Source organism: Elgaria multicarinata, chromosome 8 (assembly GCF_023053635.1).
Source record: "Elgaria multicarinata webbii isolate HBS135686 ecotype San Diego chromosome 8, rElgMul1.1.pri, whole genome shotgun sequence".
Classification (NCBI taxonomy): domain Eukaryota; kingdom Metazoa; phylum Chordata; class Lepidosauria; order Squamata; family Anguidae; genus Elgaria; species Elgaria multicarinata.
Genome location: NC_086178.1, coordinates 86,441,686 through 86,461,736, shown reverse-complemented (window position 1 = coordinate 86,461,736; position 20,051 = coordinate 86,441,686). Strand labels below are relative to the sequence as shown.

The following is a 20,051-nucleotide window of genomic DNA, read 5'->3' as shown; positions in this document are numbered from 1 at the left end:
GAAACATTTTTGATTTTATGAATGTTAGAATGACCATCACCCCAATTACCCCTTTATAATGGTAGAATGCTTTATCTACTCTCCGACCTGAACTACAGGGACACTGCTGTGTCTCTGTAAATAATAAGAAAAAAGTAGTCTTGTAAATACCAGTATGGAATGAGTGAAGAGTTCTGGTGCTGTGTGTCACTCTCTCTTCTGAATGGAAAAGCTGGGTGATTTCATGGAAAAGAAACATCCATATGAATAAATCCTGTAGGTACACTGAATATTTGTTAGCACACGGATCAAATTAGGGCACAATCCTATGCATGTTTAGACATGTCTTAGAACTCCCAGCATTCCCCAGCCAGCCTTGCTTTTTTCTGTCTAAACATGCATAGGATTACACCCTTAACAATGAATTGGTTAGAAGAGCATGCTGAATTTAAGTATATACCTTAGAGTCTTATTAATGTACAGAAAGCATGATTTTGAAAAAAGGGGATATATGGAGCCAAGACATAAATCCAATTTACAGTTGGAGGGAATCTACACGTCGTTGTGAGGGCGCTTACATGCTCCCCCAGTGCTCCCCCACAACGACTGTGTAGACCGAGAAAGAAGAGACGGAGGAAGAGGCGGAGGAGGAGGCGGCTAGGGAACCGGCCGCATCCTTGCTCCCGCCGCCGCCGCCTCCCCGCCGGCCTAAGAGCCACCCAGGTTGGAGAGCTCGGCGGAAGCGGAAGCCGAGCTCTCCGACCCGGGTGGCTCTTACCCCGGCAGCAGGAGGCCAGCGGGGAGGAGGCGGCAGCGGCAAGGACGTGGCCGGTTCCCCAGCCGCCTCCTCCTCCGCCTCTTCCTCCGTCTCTTCTTTCTCGGTCTACACAGTCATTGTGGGGGCGCACTGGGTGCGCATGTAAGCGCCCTCACAACGACGTGTAGATTCCCTCTTGGTATAACTAAAACTTTCTGCACTGTTTTTATACTTCTCTGATGATAAGTTGCTGTCTTTTACATTACTGGAAATATACACCAATCAGTACGGTTGATTAATATGGAATTATTCAGGAACATCAGGGCTTTTAAAAAAATGTAAAATCCATCCAGCTTCCTGCCACAGAGAAAAATCAATTTGTCTAGGCTTGTTCAAGCTTCCGCACTATGTAAGACACACTGATGTTTTATTGAACCCAGTGCCATTTACTGCTTAATTACAATGACCTTCACCTACCATTATATTATAACTTGGAAGGCTGAGAAATACAGTTTGTCTATTCCAGTTCAGGTGTCTCTGCTAGTCCAGTAATATGTAGTCTCTTATGCTGGCCAAAGCTAATATAAAATGCATCACTCTAAACTATGTCTCTCTCCCTCCGTCCTTCTCTTTGGATTGGAGATGTCTACATATTTGTTGATGAAGCAAAGCTAATTGGAAAAAGTGTGTCAACTCAGAAGTAAGCCCCATTGAGTTTCATAAAACATACTTGCAGGAAAGAGTGTTTAGGATTGCAGCCGAAAGCTATTATTATTGTTGTTGTTGTTGTTGTTATTTATATACCGACCCATAGCCGAAGCTGTCTAGGTGGTTTACAAAAGATAAAAACATTGAACATTTAAGAAAACAGATATACAATATTTAAGACCCATAAAAACATAAAGCAGATAACATACAAAAGATGTTACTGGAGAGAGCAGTCCCATGGTCCCTGGGAGAGTGTCTCAGGGAACATAGAATGGCTCGTAAAACCCCTCCGGCCTGGTTCAGACAACACATTAAACCATGCTGCTTAACCACAAAATGGTTAAGGGAGCAGCATGGTTTAGCGTGTTGTCTGAACCAGGCCTCCGGATTCGAAGACAGTCCTCTGAGCTTGGAAGGTGTAGCTGGAGATCTGCCCCACCTCCTCCCTGCTTTGCTGTTGGCAAGGTTGGGAAAGTGAACTTGGAGCCTCAGGAAAAGGGATTTCCAGTTGGAGGGGAGGAGAGGAGATCGGAGAGGCCAGGGTATGAGTTGTCCTTCAGTCTCCCTCTGAAGCATCTGCATTACATCGTCTGAAAAGTCCGCCTAGAGAAAATACAAGAGATCCGAGGATGGGGAGGCAACGATCAACCCTGTTGTTCCTCCTGTCCTCCTGGCTTCTGCCTGGGAGGGCATAGGAAACTCGGAAGCCTCTGAGTTTGGGGGCTCTTAAACAGTGAGGGCACAATTGATAGGTTGCGCCCTTATGGTACTATTTTATGAATAACTACATTGAATTGGATCCACATTTAAGTGTCTGCAATTGGGCTAAATTTCCACATACTCGGTTAAATTAGGGTACTTGTACACCAATGTTTATGCTGTTCTTGAACAAAAACAAGAATAAAACATCCTTGTCACTCTCTGCAGTATAGTAAAACAGTCTTTTTTATTTTCTGCATCTCCCTACAGGATACATTGCTAATGCAGCTGCTGCAACGGTAGCAGCTACTCAGCTAAAGCAAGCAGTGACTCTTGGACAAGATCTGGCAACCTACGCAGCATACGAAGCTTATCCAGCATTTGCAGTAGCTACTCGTAGTGATGGCTATGGAACCTTTTAATATATATATATATATATATATATATACTGTATTTTCTGGCGTATAAGACTACTTTTTAACCCAGGAAAATCTTCTCAAAAGTTGGGGGTCGTCTTATACGCCCAGCCGTCTTATACGCCGGAAAATACGGTATATATATATATATATATATATATATATATCCTGTTATTTAAATAATGTTTTCCCTTTAATCAAGTTGTGGCAGGGGGCAGGAGTTACTTCAGGCTAATGATTAGTTGGACTTCAGGATTTAGAATTAATGATTGGGCAAATTCTGCCGTGGTAAGAATTCTTTACTTTTAGATTAGCGGTTTAATAATGGTACATAATGGTAGACACTGATTGATATATACCTTAAAGTATGTTTTTTATACTGGTGGGAAAATAACCATACCCTGGAAGGAAATAGAAACTTCTTGTGTGCATTGTTTGGTTTGTATTTACAAACAATGAGCCTTTGTGGCCATTTTCAGGGGGTATTTTTTAATAGTGAAAAGATGTTTGAAGCTGTGGAACTATTCTGTTTCTACGATCTTCTTGCTGTAAAGATTTTAATACAGTTAAGAGTTCTGCATAGGATGGTGTGATGGCCAAAATCCAGAGGGGGTTAAAGGCTGTGTTCCATTTTGTAAAAGCTCTCAGGGGCCGCATCCCAGTGGTGGGTGGGGCAAAGGGGGTGGGGCTAAAATACCCAAAATGCCAGCCCATTGTAGCTTACTGCCAGTAACTAAGCCTCAGGAGCGGCATGTCAATCTTTTAGAAAGGGGCAGGAATTCGCAAAAGCCATGAAACCACCAAATGATTGGTGGGTGGGGAAAGGGGTGGGGCCAAAGAAAGGGGGCAGGCCATCTGAGGAACTCCAGAAGGCTGGATTAAGACCTTAGGAGAACTGGATTTGGTCCCCAGGCTCTTCACTCCCATAATAATTCTAGGGCCAAGCTAGATGCAATAATGCTTGAATGCATTTAATGTAGTTAGTTTGTTTTTTTAAAAGGTAAATAGCAGCTACTTGGGTGCTACAAGCAATGAGGGGAGGTGTTTAGCCCATTTCTTCCCTGCTGCGGTCTGGTTGAAAGCACCTCTCCAACTGGGAAGAAAGGGCTAACCCGCCCCCCCCCCCGGCCCACTACCAGCTGCAATTATAATTATCCATTTCCCCCAGCACTGTTATTGCATTTAAAAAAAAAAAAAAAAACATGTGCTCATTAAATACATAATGCTGCATGTAGTTTGGCCCTTAGTAACCTTTGCAGCCATATCCACAGACTACAAACATCCACAGTGCAATCCTACAAATGTCCATTTGGATGTAAAACTTATTGAGTATGACATATCTCAGCTCAGTGTGTATCAGATTGCAGCTCATGTGCTTCAGCTCACTGAAATAGATGGGCTTTCGTGTAATTAACTCTATGTTGGATTGTAGCCATTCTGCCCTAGGAGCCTAAGGGTAGTAGCCAATGTTAGTCCTACATAAGCATCTGTAGGATTGCAACCTAAAAAAGGGAAGATTTTCAAAGGCACAAAGGGGAATGTGCCATTTGCAAAGCATTATCTTCTGTTAGAGTTTTGAGAACTGCAGTTCATGGGGTGAGAGGGGAGGAGAGGATCTTAGAAATATGAGAACAATGTTCAAAGACAAATAAATGCATCCCCATGTTCATATTCAGATCTCATTCTTCTTAGGATTTTTAGGGGCATCTCATTCTTGTTATGATTTTTTAGGGGCTCAGTAGTTATTCTGAAATTGTTTCCTTCAAATATTCAAGCAAGCTGTACAGCCTGATCCTGTGCAAGTCCCATTATGTCCAAAGATGCTTTCTCCCAAGTAAATGTAAATAGGATTGCAGTTTAGGTTGCTATCATAAGTTATTTTTAATTGGATTTTGGTGTGTGTGTTTTCGCTTTTATAAACTTTGGCAAACCACATGGAAACACTACATAGACTAAAATGTAACATATGATATAAAACAGTTCTGCTTTCTATCTTTTATCAGAATAAAAAGTGATCCTAGCATTTCACAAATACCCATTAGCTAGTTGATTTAATAGTGGACTTCAAGGAGGATAATATCGATTCCCCCCTATTAAAAAAAAACACCATTGTAATACAGTTCAAAGAAAGTCAAAGCAAGTTTGGTAATAGTGAAATTAAGGTTGTTTGGACACAATGGGTAGTATCCATCCAATATTAGTCCTTTTAGTGTAGACTCATTGAAATGAATGGGACTTAGGCTAACACTGGATACAACCCATTGGTACAAATCACTCCCATGTCCCATTATTACATTTTATGTGTACCATCCAGTGTAGCACAAACATGACCATCAATCTCATATTTGCTTCTTCATAAAATATATTCTTGGAAGGTCCCATGTTATAGAAAGTACAGTGATTTCCACCACCACCACCCCACTGCACATCATTAACAGTACAATCTTGTTAATGTCCTACTGAGAGGTAAGTCCCACTGAGTTCAATGGGACTTACTGACAGGTAAGTGGGTATAGGATTGCAGTGCAAAGGAATAGACAGGGAAAGAAGGGAGGCTTAGCCATTTTGTAATATCAAAGTGATTTTCTAATCAAAGCAAGACAATCTTGTTTATTGCTTTTCTGGCACAGATTCAGTGCACCATTTATTGAATATCTAGCATGTTCTTGGCTATCATCTGCATGTTGTTCTTGCAAATGAATGATCTTATTGATTGAATAGAACATCCCATCTTTTTTTTCTTCCTCTTCTTTTTTTACTAAGATGGTAGAACAGTAAAGGGTGTGGACAGTATCTGTTTTTAAGCAGATTCTGGAGAATTTCAGCTTCTCAGTAACACTTTGGTGATCCAAAGATAATAAGTATTGAGATGTGCTACCATGTCCTTTAGACTATTAATTTAGGGTGACCACAGGAAAAGGAGGACAGGGCTAATATATTTTAACGGTTGTATAGAAAAGGGAATTTCAGCTGGTGTCATTTGTATGCACCTGGTGAAATTCCCACTTCATTACAACAGTTAAAGTTGCTGGCACTATACTAGAGTGACCAGATACAAAAGAGGGCAAGACTCCTGCATCTTTAACTGTTGTGATGAAGAGAGGATTTCACCAGGTGCTGTATGCATACAAATGACTCCTGCTGAAATTGCCTTTTCTCTACAACTGTTAAAGTTACAGGAGCCCTGTCCTCCTTTTCATATGGTCACCCTATGTTATGACTCTTGCATCTTTAATCATTGTGTAGGAAGGGATTTTCAGTAGGGTTCCACTGCAGAGGGGGGAGGGGACTTTGCACCCGCTTCTTTGCATACAGCCATTAAAGCCACTGGAGACCTTTCCTATGTGGGGTCTGGTAACCTTAACCTCCACCACATAATTTTTTCCAATTATTGCCCACAGTAAAGGATTCTTGTCCTATCTGTAACATGTGACCATTTAAGAATATGCACTTTCCACAATGCAGAGCACGTGTCTGATGTTACACTGTGTTCCAGACAACTTTTGTTCTTGCTCTGTGGCAGAGAATTTTCTCAGAAAAGAAAGCTTGGGAGATCTGATGATATCTCTGTATTATTTTTCAGCAGGTTATGGAGCCCATTATTGAAAAGCTGCCACCATATATGTTGCAGCTATGCATATGGCTCAAAACAGTCCACTGAATTCCCATGGAACATAATGGGGCCATGGTTTTCCTCATAACCCATAGTGTTCATGGATGGTTGGACACATAAGGGCCATCACAGAGCATTATGAGAGCTTCAGCTATTGGGCATTATAGAAATGTAATAAATAAATAAATGAGGTAAAGAAAGCCTGTGTGTGCCTCACATACCTCTGATTTGCCTGCACTAGGTTAAAGTAACATGGGTTCTGAGCTCCCATTCTCCATTATGGTGCTCAGTGCATGAACTGAATGTATGACAGAAATAGGGCTCACTTAGCTTATTTAAGTCCTATTTAATGTTTACAGAGCATCAGATATAAACCGAAGGAAGAAGACAGATCAAATAGGGATCTTCAGTTGTCTAAACATTTCATAAGCATAGTAAATAACCTCACAATTCTATTTCACATACAAGAGGAATTCCATATTTAGATCCAGACTTCTCAAGTCTTAAGTTATTTGTCAGATCCAAGGAACCACACATAATTAATAAATCCCAAGGATTTATTATGTAATGCAGAATACAGAATATAAAAATACATTAAAGTCTCAGCATCAATCAATACTGCAGTCCTGACTACTCATGCTTGGGATAGGTTGTGACCAGTCATTCTTGGAGCAAGCAGGAACCAACCCCAGATGTACAACAGCTATACTATGTATTCTCAGCATTATCCCAATGCTGTTAAAACTTCCTAAAGGCACAGTCCTGTGCATGTTTAGACAGATGCTAGCTGGGGAATGCTGGGAGTTGTAGGGGTTTTTTCTATCTAAGCATGCATAGCATTGCACCCTAAGTATGTCTTTGTAATAACCAGATCATCCTAAACTCCTTGCTCATTAGATTGTACTGAATTTAACTCATTGTGCATTCCCTTCCTGACACCCTTTTGGACATTTCAGCACTCTTTATTTTGACACAAAACAGAGGAAAATCTTGGTCATTGTACTGAGGGGTTTAAGCAGTATTGCATGACTTTCTCTTGTTGTGTTTAAATATATTAAACTGCCAAGTCAGACCACTGGCTCATTTCAACGGGCAGTAGTTCTCCAGGCTCTGATTGAGGTTTTTCCCATTCCTACCACCCAAGACCCTTTTTCCAAGCTGGAGATGCCACAAATTGTACCGGGGACCTTTTGCATGTAAAGCACATGCTCTTCTACTAAACCATTGCCCCATTCCTACTGTGTTCAATGCTAAGGATGGGGGAGAATTTAGTTTCAGTTTCGGTTTGATATGAATTGAATGAAATTCACAAAGTTCTCCCTAACTGGGAGAAAAAGAATGCGAGATTTTAAAAATGTGAATGTGGAAGAAACTGAAATAGAAAGATTTGCTCATCTAGGCCGATGGTTTTGAACCCTCAGCTCTTAAAATCTGGTGTTGAATCCCTCTGTATTCAGCCATGTTAGGGCTGAATTAGGCTTGCCATCTCTTCATTCTCTGGCAAGCTCCTTGTCTTTAATAGCTACATGGCAAGCAAATACATCATGGTCCTCTCCATGCTGGGAACAGCTGGACCTGTCAAATTTGGCCAGTTCAGATGAGTCCGAATTTCAGTTCATTTTTAGAAGAATTTACAAAAATTCGCAACTTTTTCATAGTTTTAAAAGTTTTAAAAATTCGAATGTGGAAGGAAGTAAAACTGACAGGTGTGCCCATCCTTCTTCAACACACACGTTGCTGTGATTATGTAAAGGCCATTTCCTCCCTACAGGTTAATCCCGTTGTGCACAGTGGAATCGCCAGGTGGATTGGGAGCTTCTCTCCTTGCCTGCCCAGAATTCGGAGACAGAGCGCAGAGCGCGTTTGCAGTGACCTGGAGAAAATCTGCCCTGGTGAGCTGCTAATGTAGCACCTCACCGTGCGGCAAAAGATGGCATGTGGTCTGTCTTTAAGTAGCCTTGATGTGTGCATTCAACCTAAATCATTCTTGTTAATTATACACTTGTAAAAGTTGCCCAGGATAACTGTGTTCACACATCTATTGCAAACTGAAAATCAACTCATTTGGTTGAAATCATGTCTTACTTTGATTTCTTAGCAATATACTCCCCCTCCCCGACACAAGCTATTTATAGAAAGTAAGATAACACAGGTGCCAAAGACACAGAAACAGTATTAAGAAGTGTGTGCATGAAAAGCACTTATATTTTTCGTACTTGTAGTACAACCTTTGTATAGAAATGCAGCGCTGTGAAATCAGATGTAACTACTTTTATTTGGAACAACCAGTTGTTTTGAGGACGTGGTTATGCTGGCAACTCTTGAATTGTGAATCATGAATTAAGAAAAAAATGTCAGGTTAAATTCTGTGAAGTTGTTTTGTGTAATCAAATGGATGTTAAGAAATGATTAAATTTCCTAAAATAACGTAGAAGTGTCGTCCCCTTTATAGCGTTTGGCCTGAAGGTTATTGTTAAAAAAAATCCCGTAGAGATAGATGAAGCAAGCTATTTCCTGTCTATCAATTTCAAATGTTTACAATTGTAAGTCTGTTCTGTCCAGTCTCCACATTAGTGTAAGAATTTATTTTGTACTCAACTTTCCCTAATATGTACATTTTTGTACACTGCTTTCTCTAATGTGCACATTTTTGTACTCAGTTTCTGAGCTGAAAACTGTATTGCAGAAATTAAAGTGTGCAATCTAAAACAGAACTATGTTCCAATCCACATATTAGTCTGGAAAGTGTGAATTAGGTTGTTTCACTTCAAAATAAGGGCCAAATTAAATTCTCCGCCATTCCTATTCTTTCTACACATTTAACAGCTACCAAAGTACTTACAGCTGCTTCGACTTCCATGGTAACCATCTTTGCTTCTGTTCATCTGTATACGAACTGGTTTTCTCTGTCCTGACACCTGAACCCATGCGATCCAGCAGTTCACCATTGAGAATGGGAATGCTTGTGTATTTATACCTGACTCATTCTTACATCAAAATCGCTGACCTCATGCCCTGCCCTCACCACTATTTTATGCTGCTAAAGGTTCTTCTCTACTTGCTAAATGCTACATTTATTTACTCTTCAGTATCCTATTCTGCACTGACGTCTTAGACAGATGTGCTAGTAAACTGTCCAAAAAGGTTTCCTTCAAAGATCCCATTTAAGAATGCTTCATAGAATGTCTTATGTCACAGGGGCTGTCCTGATGACAGCGCTTTAGCACTGCGAACCCTCAAAACCCCACAGTTTCACTCCGGCGGGGTAGCGCCAGGTAATCCCCATGTCAGGGAGCAAGCGTGGGGTTTTCATCGATCATCAGAACTGATGCCACCATTGCCCGTCCCTCCCTGGGTTTTTCCGCCTTACCTCACTGGGCTTTCCCCGCATATTGACAGCCAGCTCATAAAGGGAACAGAGAACTTACCAGCAAAAGAGAGACTCTTCTCCTCATGTCACAGGCAGAGCAAGGGCATTCCAGCAGCCGTTTGGATCGCTGGCCCACCCCCTGCCTGGGTGGACAGCAATAAATCAGACGTCGCCATCTGCCCGGTCACACCTTCACTGTGACTCCGGAGTGGCGGTTGACAGCAGATGTGCTGTTCTTGCCTCGCTCCGGAGAAAAAAGTCAGGGTAAGTCCCCAACTTTTTTACTTTGGAGCTTTGGGGAAAAGCCCAGGGATGGCTCTGCAGTGGCTGCTGCATCATATAACCAACGTAATGCCACACGGAGCCCCACAGGCAGCCCCACAGGCAGCTCCACAGGCAGCCTCATTGTATTTCTTATAGAATGGCTGGAACTCAAAAGTATGTTATGGGTTTAAGGTTGGTCTGAATGATCTCTCTGGGGTCACTTACAGCCTAGCAGCTATGAATGCCAAAAAGATTCAAGATCTCAGGAAGTATGGAAGGGAGTATGTGCATCCATGCACACCAGCCCATGCAAAAGTAGTAAAGGACATTGCACCTGAACATATACAGGCATGCTAGTAAACCATCCATAAAAGTTTCTTTAAAGAAAAACACTTCAAATACTCTTTTAAGGTCTCCAGCATGGTGCCCACAGACTTCACTTTTGCCACCCGCCAGGCTCTCTGTCCTCCTGGTTTTTATTATATTTCTTAAGATTTTTAAAAAAATTTAAGCTGGCTTGCTGCAAAGTGAAGGGCTACCCTCCAGCACCTTGTTTATTGTATGTTTTGTGTTTTGGAGCTCAGACGCCACCTCTTCTTTGTATTTAGGTTCTTGGGCAAATCATTTTCCTTTTAGTCTCACCAGTTTGCCTTCTTGGAATTGAGAGTTCTGTGACCAGCCATGCCCCCCATGGCAGCCATTTTGTAAGAGAGCCCACAACACTCAATATTTAATGTGCCCACCAACCCAAAAAAGGTTGGGGACCCCTAAGCATTCTTAAAATCTTGCAGTGACATTACCAGCATCTTCAACAGGGGAGTATTTACCACTAGCAACAACAGGGAGGTGGACCCTGGCTAGTTTGCTCAGAGCAACGAGCACATGCTCACCTTTGCTTTTGCACATTAGCAGCAGTGGCACCAAAGAGTCACCATGTTTAATTATTTGATATGGTATTAACTGAATTTATTATTGTAGCGGCCTGATATCATGTGTGAATGCTATCATTTAGTGGCACGGACCTTGTAAGCACATGTGATGGCTGCACATCTTTGATCAGTCTTCCCCAACCTGCTGCCCTCCAGGTGTGCTGGACTACAAGTCCCATTATTCCCAGTCACTGACCATGCTTTTATCTTGGGCTCCATCCCTAGGCCCTGCCCAGGTATTGAGGACTTTAGGGACAAGGATGCTGTTTCCTCAGTGGTGTCAGGCTCAGGGGCTGCAATCCCTGGGTGTCCTGGCTCAGGGGTCTCAGACTCTGGTAGACCTTGGTTACTGGACTCAGGCTCAGTGCCAGGGCCCAGATCAGGCACTATTGCAGGTGGTGCATCACCTGAAAAGGGGTCAAAGAGAACACTGGTTTCCATAACATTTCCATAAAATTTGCATATGCTGATTTTATCTATATGCTTCCCTGAGATCCCAGAGATGTAGGGTGGGTTACAAAATAATTATTATTATTATTATTATTATTATTATTATTATTATTATTAAGGAACAATTATGACTATTGAAATAAAAATACGGTACATCCCGCCATAGTATGGACAACACTGACCAGGTGACGTGTGTGTTGCTCAGGTGCTGCTGATAGGTCCAGCTCTTCCTTTTCATGGTTCCTTATCTTTCAACCGAACTTGGACTGGATGCCCTTCAAAACAGAAAATAGTCCTTTGGCAGTCCTTCAAACAGAGCACTGTCCTCAGTAAAAGAGGAGGAATGAGCACCCTACCTCAGGAGCCAGAAGCCTGGAGGACTGGGCTGTTTGCAGCAGATGTTGGGTGGGGCTCTGAAGACTAGCTACAGAACCCTTCAGTTCTGATCTATCCACTGCTGGAACAACACAAGTCCTCTACTGTGTAGAACCCAGCTACCCGAACCCACCTAGAAATTTCTGGTTTTGGGTTGCTAGCTTTACCTTGTTCCTGAGTCTGGCCCTTGTCCCTTGGCTTTCTTCTCTGTGTTTGCCACCCAAGCAGGACACCCAGGGCTATCTGAACGCCTGGTTCTTAAAAAGCAATTGCTGATACTATTTTCAAAGCAGAAATATGAAATGTTATATTTGAAATCCCTTGCTTATTGCAAGGTACAAGAGTCAACTGTAAGCATCCATTTCTGTCTAAGTCAGCAATTGCTACGTTCTCTTTTGATGGACACTGGCAGGTTTCTACTGTACACTAAGGTGTGCCACAAGCAAGCAAATGAAGCAATTCAATTGAATTGGGTCGAAGGCCAAAATGGATGGAATATGGACTCTACATCTCTGTTACTGTACATCATGATGACCAAAATGAATTCGAACTGTGCCATCTAGTGGAGAAATTGGGTCATTTCCCCCCTTGACAAAAGAGAGAATGAAGTTGTAGAAACTATGTTAGGAACTTGATTACTGCCACTTGCCAAAGTAAGGCCTCAGTCTTATCTATCATATCTCCATTATTCCTTATGATAGCTCCTCCTGGGAACTGTTACGAGCAGTGTCCTGGGCTTCTCACATGTTATACTTTAAAGTGTACAACAAGGGCGGGCAACACACACCATATACAATGGTGGCAGAAAAACAAAAACAATGTGATCATCATGGCCAGTGTGGTGTAGCAGTTAGAATGTTGGACTGGGGCTCAGGAGATCTGGGTTCTATCCCCACTTAGCCATGAAGTTCACTGGGTGACTTTGGGCCAGTCACTGACTCTCAGCGTATCCTATCTCACAGGGTTGCAAGAGGAAAAAAGGTGAGATATAAATGTAATAAAGAAAAATAAATAAAATAAAATAAATAATAGTGCTCTGGGTGCCATTTACTTTCTTTTAAGAAATTTGGGGGGCGGGGTCATTAGAGGCAAGCCACTGATATTTGGGGATTTTCAGGGAGAGAATGCAGCCTTCTGGGGATGGTGTCTGTGGAGGCAAAATGCTCCCCAGAAGGCCTCCTGCAATTGCCAACCCCTGATGTACAACCTGGCCTGGCCCAAGGCAGGTCACTTCCTGAAGTGGGGACCTGCCACCATCGCTTTCCTCCCCACAGATCAGCACACCTGTCCACCAGCTAATTTACTTTTCCTGGCCTAGATACATGTGCCACCTCACCAACATGCTGCGCTTAAGGTGTTTCCATGTTCATGAGCTGCACAGGGCCTGCCCGTCCGGCAAAGCATCAAGAGAGATCCTGGAACTTCCGGGACTTCTTGTGATACTTTGCCCAATCTTGCGCAGGTGCCATGCAGCTCCTGAAGGTGAAAACACTTCATAGGAAGCACAGTGGTGAGGTGGGCATGCATATCCAGGCCAGGAAAAGTTAGCCAGCTCACTGGCCGCCAGCTCGGTTCAGAAGCGCACAAGTGGAGCAGGCGTGCGTGCAAAGGTGCACGGGTGAGTGAGCGGCTGCTTCTTGGTCCTGCTGGCTGCCTGATGGTCAGCCATGCAGGCAGCCAGCAGAACCAAGAAGCAGCAGACCCTTTGGAGGTGGAGAGAACCATTCTTCCCATACTCCACTGCCTGCTGTTCCTGCTTCCTAATGCTTCATGGTAGGGCTGGCCCAGTGTACAACATCTAGAAATACAGAGTGTGAACAAATGACTGTTTGAAAACATAGCACAGACTTATATTTGGCAGAGAGTCATGATGGATTCCAACTCCCTACCAAGTAGGGAGGCTGTGTGGCAAACAGAAGTTTGTTGCTCTTGCTCTGTGTGTAATGTGTATCTATGGGGATGTCTACACCTAAGAGTGTAGAGGGATGGAGGGGAGAGGATCACAGACCTACCTGCTTCCACGATCCACCCCCAGCATCTTGACAGCTGTGCGATGTCCCAGAAGGAAAGAGGGGCATCGCAGCCACCATTTTTTTTAAAGAGGAGCCAGTCACATTGAAAAAGGTAAGGAAAAAAAACACCCAACCCGCCCCATCCCAGAGATGACAAAATTGCTCCCCTCCCCACTCCCATGGAGATGGAGCCTCCCTGCCCACACTCCTCAGGATGATCCCGGGACCGTGGCAATATCAGTAAATCCATGGTCCCAGATATCCTAGGGAAAGTCCCTGGTTGGCCCGGGTTGGCCCCGGGATCTCCTGTGTGTCATATGGATGCACAGGGATGACCTGGAGATGACCTTGGGATATCTGGCAGGTGTAAACATGCCCTATGTCTTGTTGGCATCTCTTGATTGTTTCGGCAGGCATTCCAATATGCAATTTCATAAGCTGTCTGATATCAAATGCTAAATTTCCTTACATTGCAAATATAAAATGTAGTCATAGACTAAATGCCGTCATGAGTTAATGATCAAACACTTGTCATAGATGCAGTACTCTTGCATGCCACTATCAAATGCTGTCAAATATCAAACACTGCACTCCGATACCACAGGGTGTCAAATACACATCATGTAACCAGTGAATACTTCAATGTGATTCAGATAATATCTGTGGAATATTGAATAAGCGTAATCAGATGAGTGTTTTATTGTACGCTCACTACCGCCCACATATGGATGCTCGTGCATCCTTTAGACAACGACGCCATCAGCCTCCTGTGTGCCTCCTGCCCCTTCTTGCTTGTTTTCCATCACAAAATGGACCCCCCCTTTAAACTGACTTTTTTTTTAATGGAATGAGATGCCATTTCCTGCTGTGTGCAGGAAAAGCAGCACAATAAAAATGGCCCCAGAATGGGCCACAGGGTCTTTGTTTACTTCCTCTTTCTTCTCCAGGTAGAAAGAGGAAGTATCATGGGACAGGAGCGAGGGCGGAGAAGTGACAGTTGGGAACTGCGACTTCCCCCCGTCTGATGATGCTCTGTAGCAACAATTTGCAAAGGATAATTTTGGAAGAAAATTCATTTCATCTCTAATATACAGCATACAACAAACAAGGAAAAAGAAAAAGAAAAAGAGCGGAGTCCTCCTATCTCTGCTGCAGCATGCAAGAATGGCAGTTGATTAAGATGTGCTGGTGATGCAATATAGCTGTGAAATAATATTAACACTAATGTTTGGCTTGGGAAAGAAAACCACTAGAAGACAGATGAACCAAAGCAAAAGTAATTAGACCAGTTAAAATTGACTAATATTACAAGAAAGAAAGAACAGAAGTCAGTGTACCATCTATCACTGACCAGTGGTATAAATAAGCAGAAGTACTTGGCTAGAGAAGGTAAATACAATAGAGATAAACAGTTCGCTAGGACTGAGCTGGCCATGGGAATGAACTGTAAATGATATTCAAGTACTAAATGCCCCTGATGAAATTTTCTAATTGGATTTACTGATTCTATGCCATCTAATTCCCTGTGAATGTTGTCGTTGATCATTCTTCTTTGTTTTATGACACGTGAACTCTTTTTTCTGTATGTTTTATATGGATTAAATACAAAAAGCTGTGTCTTTCAAAGAAAATTTGTAATTGCCAGCTGCAACTGCATTCAGGTTTGTAAGAGATGACTGGATTCACTTTGGGGGGAAATCCTGTCCAGGGGAAAGTTTTACATCAGGGTGGGCAACTTGTGGTCCTCCAGAGATTTGAGCCTGCAACTACAGGGCTGTCTACATATTGCCTTTGCCTGGGGTGGTTCCGAATCTGCACTGCGTTGGTTATATGACACAGCCTCCGATTCAGAGCCACCCCAGGGCAAAGAGCCGAAGATGCTCGGCAGAAAAGGCGGGGACTTACCCTGATTTTTCCTGCCCAAGCAAGGTCAGCACAGCTCCTCTGCCATCTGTCCTCACTCCAGCGCTGCACTAGGGGCATTCCTGGGTGAAAGGCGACCTCACATTGGTTGCCAGAAGCTGCAGGAGGGGGAGGGGGAGGGCCCAACAAGCCTACTGGCCACCAGAAAGTCCACACTGCCTCCCCAGTGGGGATTATTTGCCACCAACCCACAGCAGCGATACCACTGGGTTTGCTGATGGAACAGCGACATCTTGGCATTGTTAAGTCAGTCCCTAGGATTTCAGTGCTAACCAGCGGAGCCAATGTTGAAGTGAGATTGGAATGGCTTCAGCCAAAACATCTGGAGGGCCACATGCTGCCAAGGCCTGTTTTACAGAGTTTAATGTCACCCATTTACAGCAGCAAAACAAATAACTATTCATTCACCAGGAGACTATGCGCCCCCAACGACAAGCCCTTCACCAACATCTGAAAGCTGCAGTTCATTCAAAAATGCCAAAGTTCACGTTTCTGTATCATTTCCACACCAGCCTTTAACATTTGCTATCTTGAGTAAAATGATGCCCAATGAAAGTTATTGTGCCGACCAATGGTAATATTGCCATAGTCGCCTCTAAAGATAACCCCAGGCTATTAATGAATGCTGATGCACAGCGCAATTAACCTTGCCCTGCATGCCAGAATTTCCACTAGAAAGAATGACCTAGTTACTGTGAGGTGTCAAGGAAAGAAACAATGATACCCAAGACATAAGGCAGGATGTTGGGGGCTGTAGGGCTCTAGTGTGGACATTCCCCCTTTTTTTGTGGGGGAGGGACTAAAAATGTTCCATCATGTAAAAACGAATACCGCACGCAGACACACACACACACACACACATTCAGCAACATTTCTTGGGACTGCACCATCTCAGATTGCAGGGCAGGAGATTCTTTCAATGCTCCTCTCCCCACCCCACCCTGCAAAAAAAAAAAAAAAAAAAAAAAGCCCATAATCACTCCATAGGGGAAATTTGCACATCAGGGACTGGCATTCTAGCCTGCCTTTTCCCTGATGTGCTAGGTTTCTGTATGCAGGAAGATTCTCTCCCACCAGTTACGAGCATTTGCAACAGGAAATGTCTACCCTTGCAGTCTGAAGTGGCACAGTTCAGGGAAGCTACTCACCTTCATGTGTAGCTTGGCTCTGAAAGCCAAGCTACATGATCAACAGTCTCATGTGATGTCCCTATTTCTGGATTATACAACTCCAGAGTGCTCCATTAAAATGCTCCTACCCCATTCCCAGCACATACAAAACTGACATGTAAGAGAAAGTTCTAGCCTTCTCCCTGGCATGCTACTTTTGAAGTGCAAGTTTCAGTGTGTGTGTGATATTTATTTTTACATGATGGAACATTCAAACCTATCACCACCACTCCTACCTAGGGTGACCATATGAAAAGGAGGACAGGGCTCCTGTATCTTTAACAGTTGCGTAGAAAAGGGAATTTCAGCAGGTGTCATTTGTGCATATGGAGAACCTGGTGAAATTCCCTCTTCATCACAACAGTTAAAGCTGCAGGAGTTATACTAGAGTGACCAGATGTAAAAGAGGGCAGGGCACCTGCAGCTTTAACTGTTGTGATAAAGAGGGAATTTCCCCAGGTTCCCCATATACACAGACACCTGCTGAAATTCCCTTTTCAATATAACTGTTAAATATACAGGAGCCCTGTCCTCCTTTTCATATGGTCACCCTACTTCTACCCCACCAGGTACATCACCAAGGACTTCACAGAGGACAGTCCTCTATTTGAAGAGCTTTCAGAGGACAGCCTATCTGAAGGGCAGACTAAGCCAAGTCCACTTTAAAGATTAAGAACCAGCAGAAGGAAGAGACCAGGGGACTGAAGTGCCCCATCAGCAGCACTGGGACAGCATGCCTCAGCTCTTCACAGTATTCCACGCGGTGGTGAGATGTACTGTATTTCCATTTCAATTATAGTAATTATTTCAAAATTTGCATTTATACGTATAAATTAACCTATGCAAGTGTGATCATGGAATCATAGAGTTGAAAAGAGCTACTTAGGCCATTGTGCACATTGCTGTCCGCTTTTGTCTTCTTTTTTGGTGATGCAGCATGCCCTGTTTTTTGGCAATTCATAAGTGGCCAGCTCTAAAGACTACCAAAGACATCCTCTTTCTCTACAGTCAGCTACCTACAGGATGAACACCACATGAATACCACTTGAATCTTTCTTTGTGTGATGGCTGCTCCATTGTGTCTTATTTAAATGCATTTGGAAATATCCAACTCAAAGACCAGTCAATGGGCCCAAGCAGAGGATCAAACTGGAAATTTGTGAGGATCAGCAGTAGGGAGGCATCAGGCAATGAAACACCTACAGTCCCATATTGGCAGAGACATCGAAACTATACCTACCTTGTGAGTATTTTTCTGCTCTTAATAGAATAAAGAGCTTAGACCAGCAGCAGCTCTTCAAGGACAGAGGACTTTTCTAGCCCTGCCACTCAAGATCCATTAACTGGAAAAGTTGGGTATTGATTAGGGTGACCATATGAAAAGGAAGACAGGGCTCCTGTATCTTTAACAGTTGTATTGAAATGGAAATTTCAGTAGGTGTCATTTGTATGCATGCAGCACCTAGTGAAATTCCCTCTTCATCCCAACAGTTAAAGCTGCAGGTGCCCTGCCCTCTTTTAAATCTGGTCACTGATGCAGGAGCCCTGTCCTCCTTTTCATATGGTCACCCTGGTATTGATTCTGGTACTTTTCAATTTCAAAGCATGAGCACTGCCTCAGAGTTATGGGCTGTTGTATTAAAGAAATACTACTGAGACCTGCAACAATATGTTGCAGGAGTGTGTCCTCACCTCCTCATAACAGTACTCCAGTTCAGGCTTCCAGCCAGCCATGCCCTCCCCCAGGGTAGGGCATTCCATTTCTTGCCCACCAGACCTTTCCAGTTTTCTTTTCCCAACTGTCTCACAATATTCCACGGCTACTGAACACGCTCAGTTTTCATCGCCTGTTTGAGTGGAGGGGCTGCTGCCTTGTGTTTTTGAAAGATTCTTTGTACTTCTGCAAATCCTGGAGTTCCTCTGAGCATGCTGATACATTCCTCTAGTTTGTCAGTGTACCTGTCTTGGCTCCAATACTGGCAGCACTTACCACCTGAGGTTCACTATTAGAAAGAGTGACAGACTGCCAACTTCTTGGCAGGGGCTGGGAACTGAGCCTCATAGACCTCACCATTTCGTGGTAACATTTGCACTGGCCCTTCAGAGGGGGACAGCCCTAGAAGGCTCTTTTTTCCCTAATTGCCAAATGCTGAGCAGGGAGCAGCCAATCATTACTCTTAATGTACAGAAATGGCAAGATGTGGAAGGAAATAGTGAATGGCAAGACAGGGCAGCAAATTCACACTGAAATAAGTGGGATGCAATTCCAAATAAAGCTTTGGATCCAGGGGGTTTGCCTACATAATCCCTTCACAAGCAAATTCTGTTTTATTGCCCCCATTCTTATCTAAGTGAAGAAAATAGGCTGAGGAATGTTCTAACCTACCTGAATATTTATAGCTTCTCGTCCTTGCATTAATTCCAAAGTCTGCAGTGAACCAAGTTGTGTTTAGCTTCCCAGTGGGAGGAACAGGTAGCATTAAAATTAGGTTCTCACTGCCTCCTTAATGAGGTAGCTTTATTTATGATGGATTCACTGTTCTCTGCCAACCGGAGAGTTTTCAACAGTATCAACTGATTTCCTGCTAGCGTGGCCACTTATGAATTGCCAAAAAAGAGGAAACACATCGCCCCCCAACCCCGCAAAACAAAAGATGCAAATTTGCATAAAAATTGCATATGGTAATTTATATGTATAGATGCAGATTTAGACATGATTCACATAATTTAAATCGAAATACAGTATGTCTCAGCATAGTTTGGAGGACGATAACCCAGTGACCTATGGACCTGTCTGTTCAGTCTGCTATTCAGGTGCTAACAGTTGATGGGAAACAGTTCTGATTATAGTTCTTTATTTTTAACTTGAATTGGACAGGAGAGCCCTTCAAACAGAGTACTGGGTTCAGTAAAAAGAAGACACGTGGCTCCCACATTTCAGTCCTACATTGACTTAAATCACTATAGGAGGCATATAGGAGGTATAGGGTTGCTAGGCCGAAGCCCAGAAATACGGCAGATAAGATGGCTGCTGTGGCATCTCTTGTGGCATCCCCTGTCTGTTTCTCCTGGTCCTGTCAGTCACTCCTCCCTCACCTGCTGTATTGTGAGCTCTGAGGGTGGGAAAAGGTGGGTGACAGTGTTAGCAGAACCACCTCCATTTTAACAGGAAACTGTAAATCTCCATTGCACACCAAGCAAAATGTCATAATGCCCTGTATGAGAATGTCTCCTTGTGTGCGTCCTTGCATCCTTGATTACTAATATAACAAGAGTCCTGGCTCCAGCTGTCTGTGTCGAAGTTAACTCTCTGTAACTTACTGTCAGGCCAAAGGTATTGTTTACAGGACTGTTTAGCATAATTAGCTATGCCTCAGTGTTATGTTC

General features: G+C 43.3%; 1 protein-coding gene across 4 annotated transcripts in view; it reads left to right on the top strand.

The window, feature by feature from the left end:
* The window catches only part of A1CF (APOBEC1 complementation factor), a 39,601-nt gene extending 34,781 nt beyond the window's left edge, over window positions 1-4,820 (top strand). For 3 of the 4 annotated variants that reach the window (XM_063132937.1, XM_063132936.1, XM_063132939.1), the window contains 2 exons: window positions 2,414-2,992; window positions 3,167-4,820. In XM_063132937.1, coding sequence (XP_062989007.1) covers window positions 2,414-2,565 — 152 coding nt within the window. In that variant the 3' untranslated portion in view covers window positions 2,566-2,992; window positions 3,167-4,820. Of the gene's footprint in view, window positions 1-2,413; window positions 2,993-3,166 lie in introns of those variants that run through there. The other variant, XM_063132938.1, reaches the window with a different exon arrangement.
* Window positions 4,821-20,051: the final 15,231 nt, after the last annotated feature.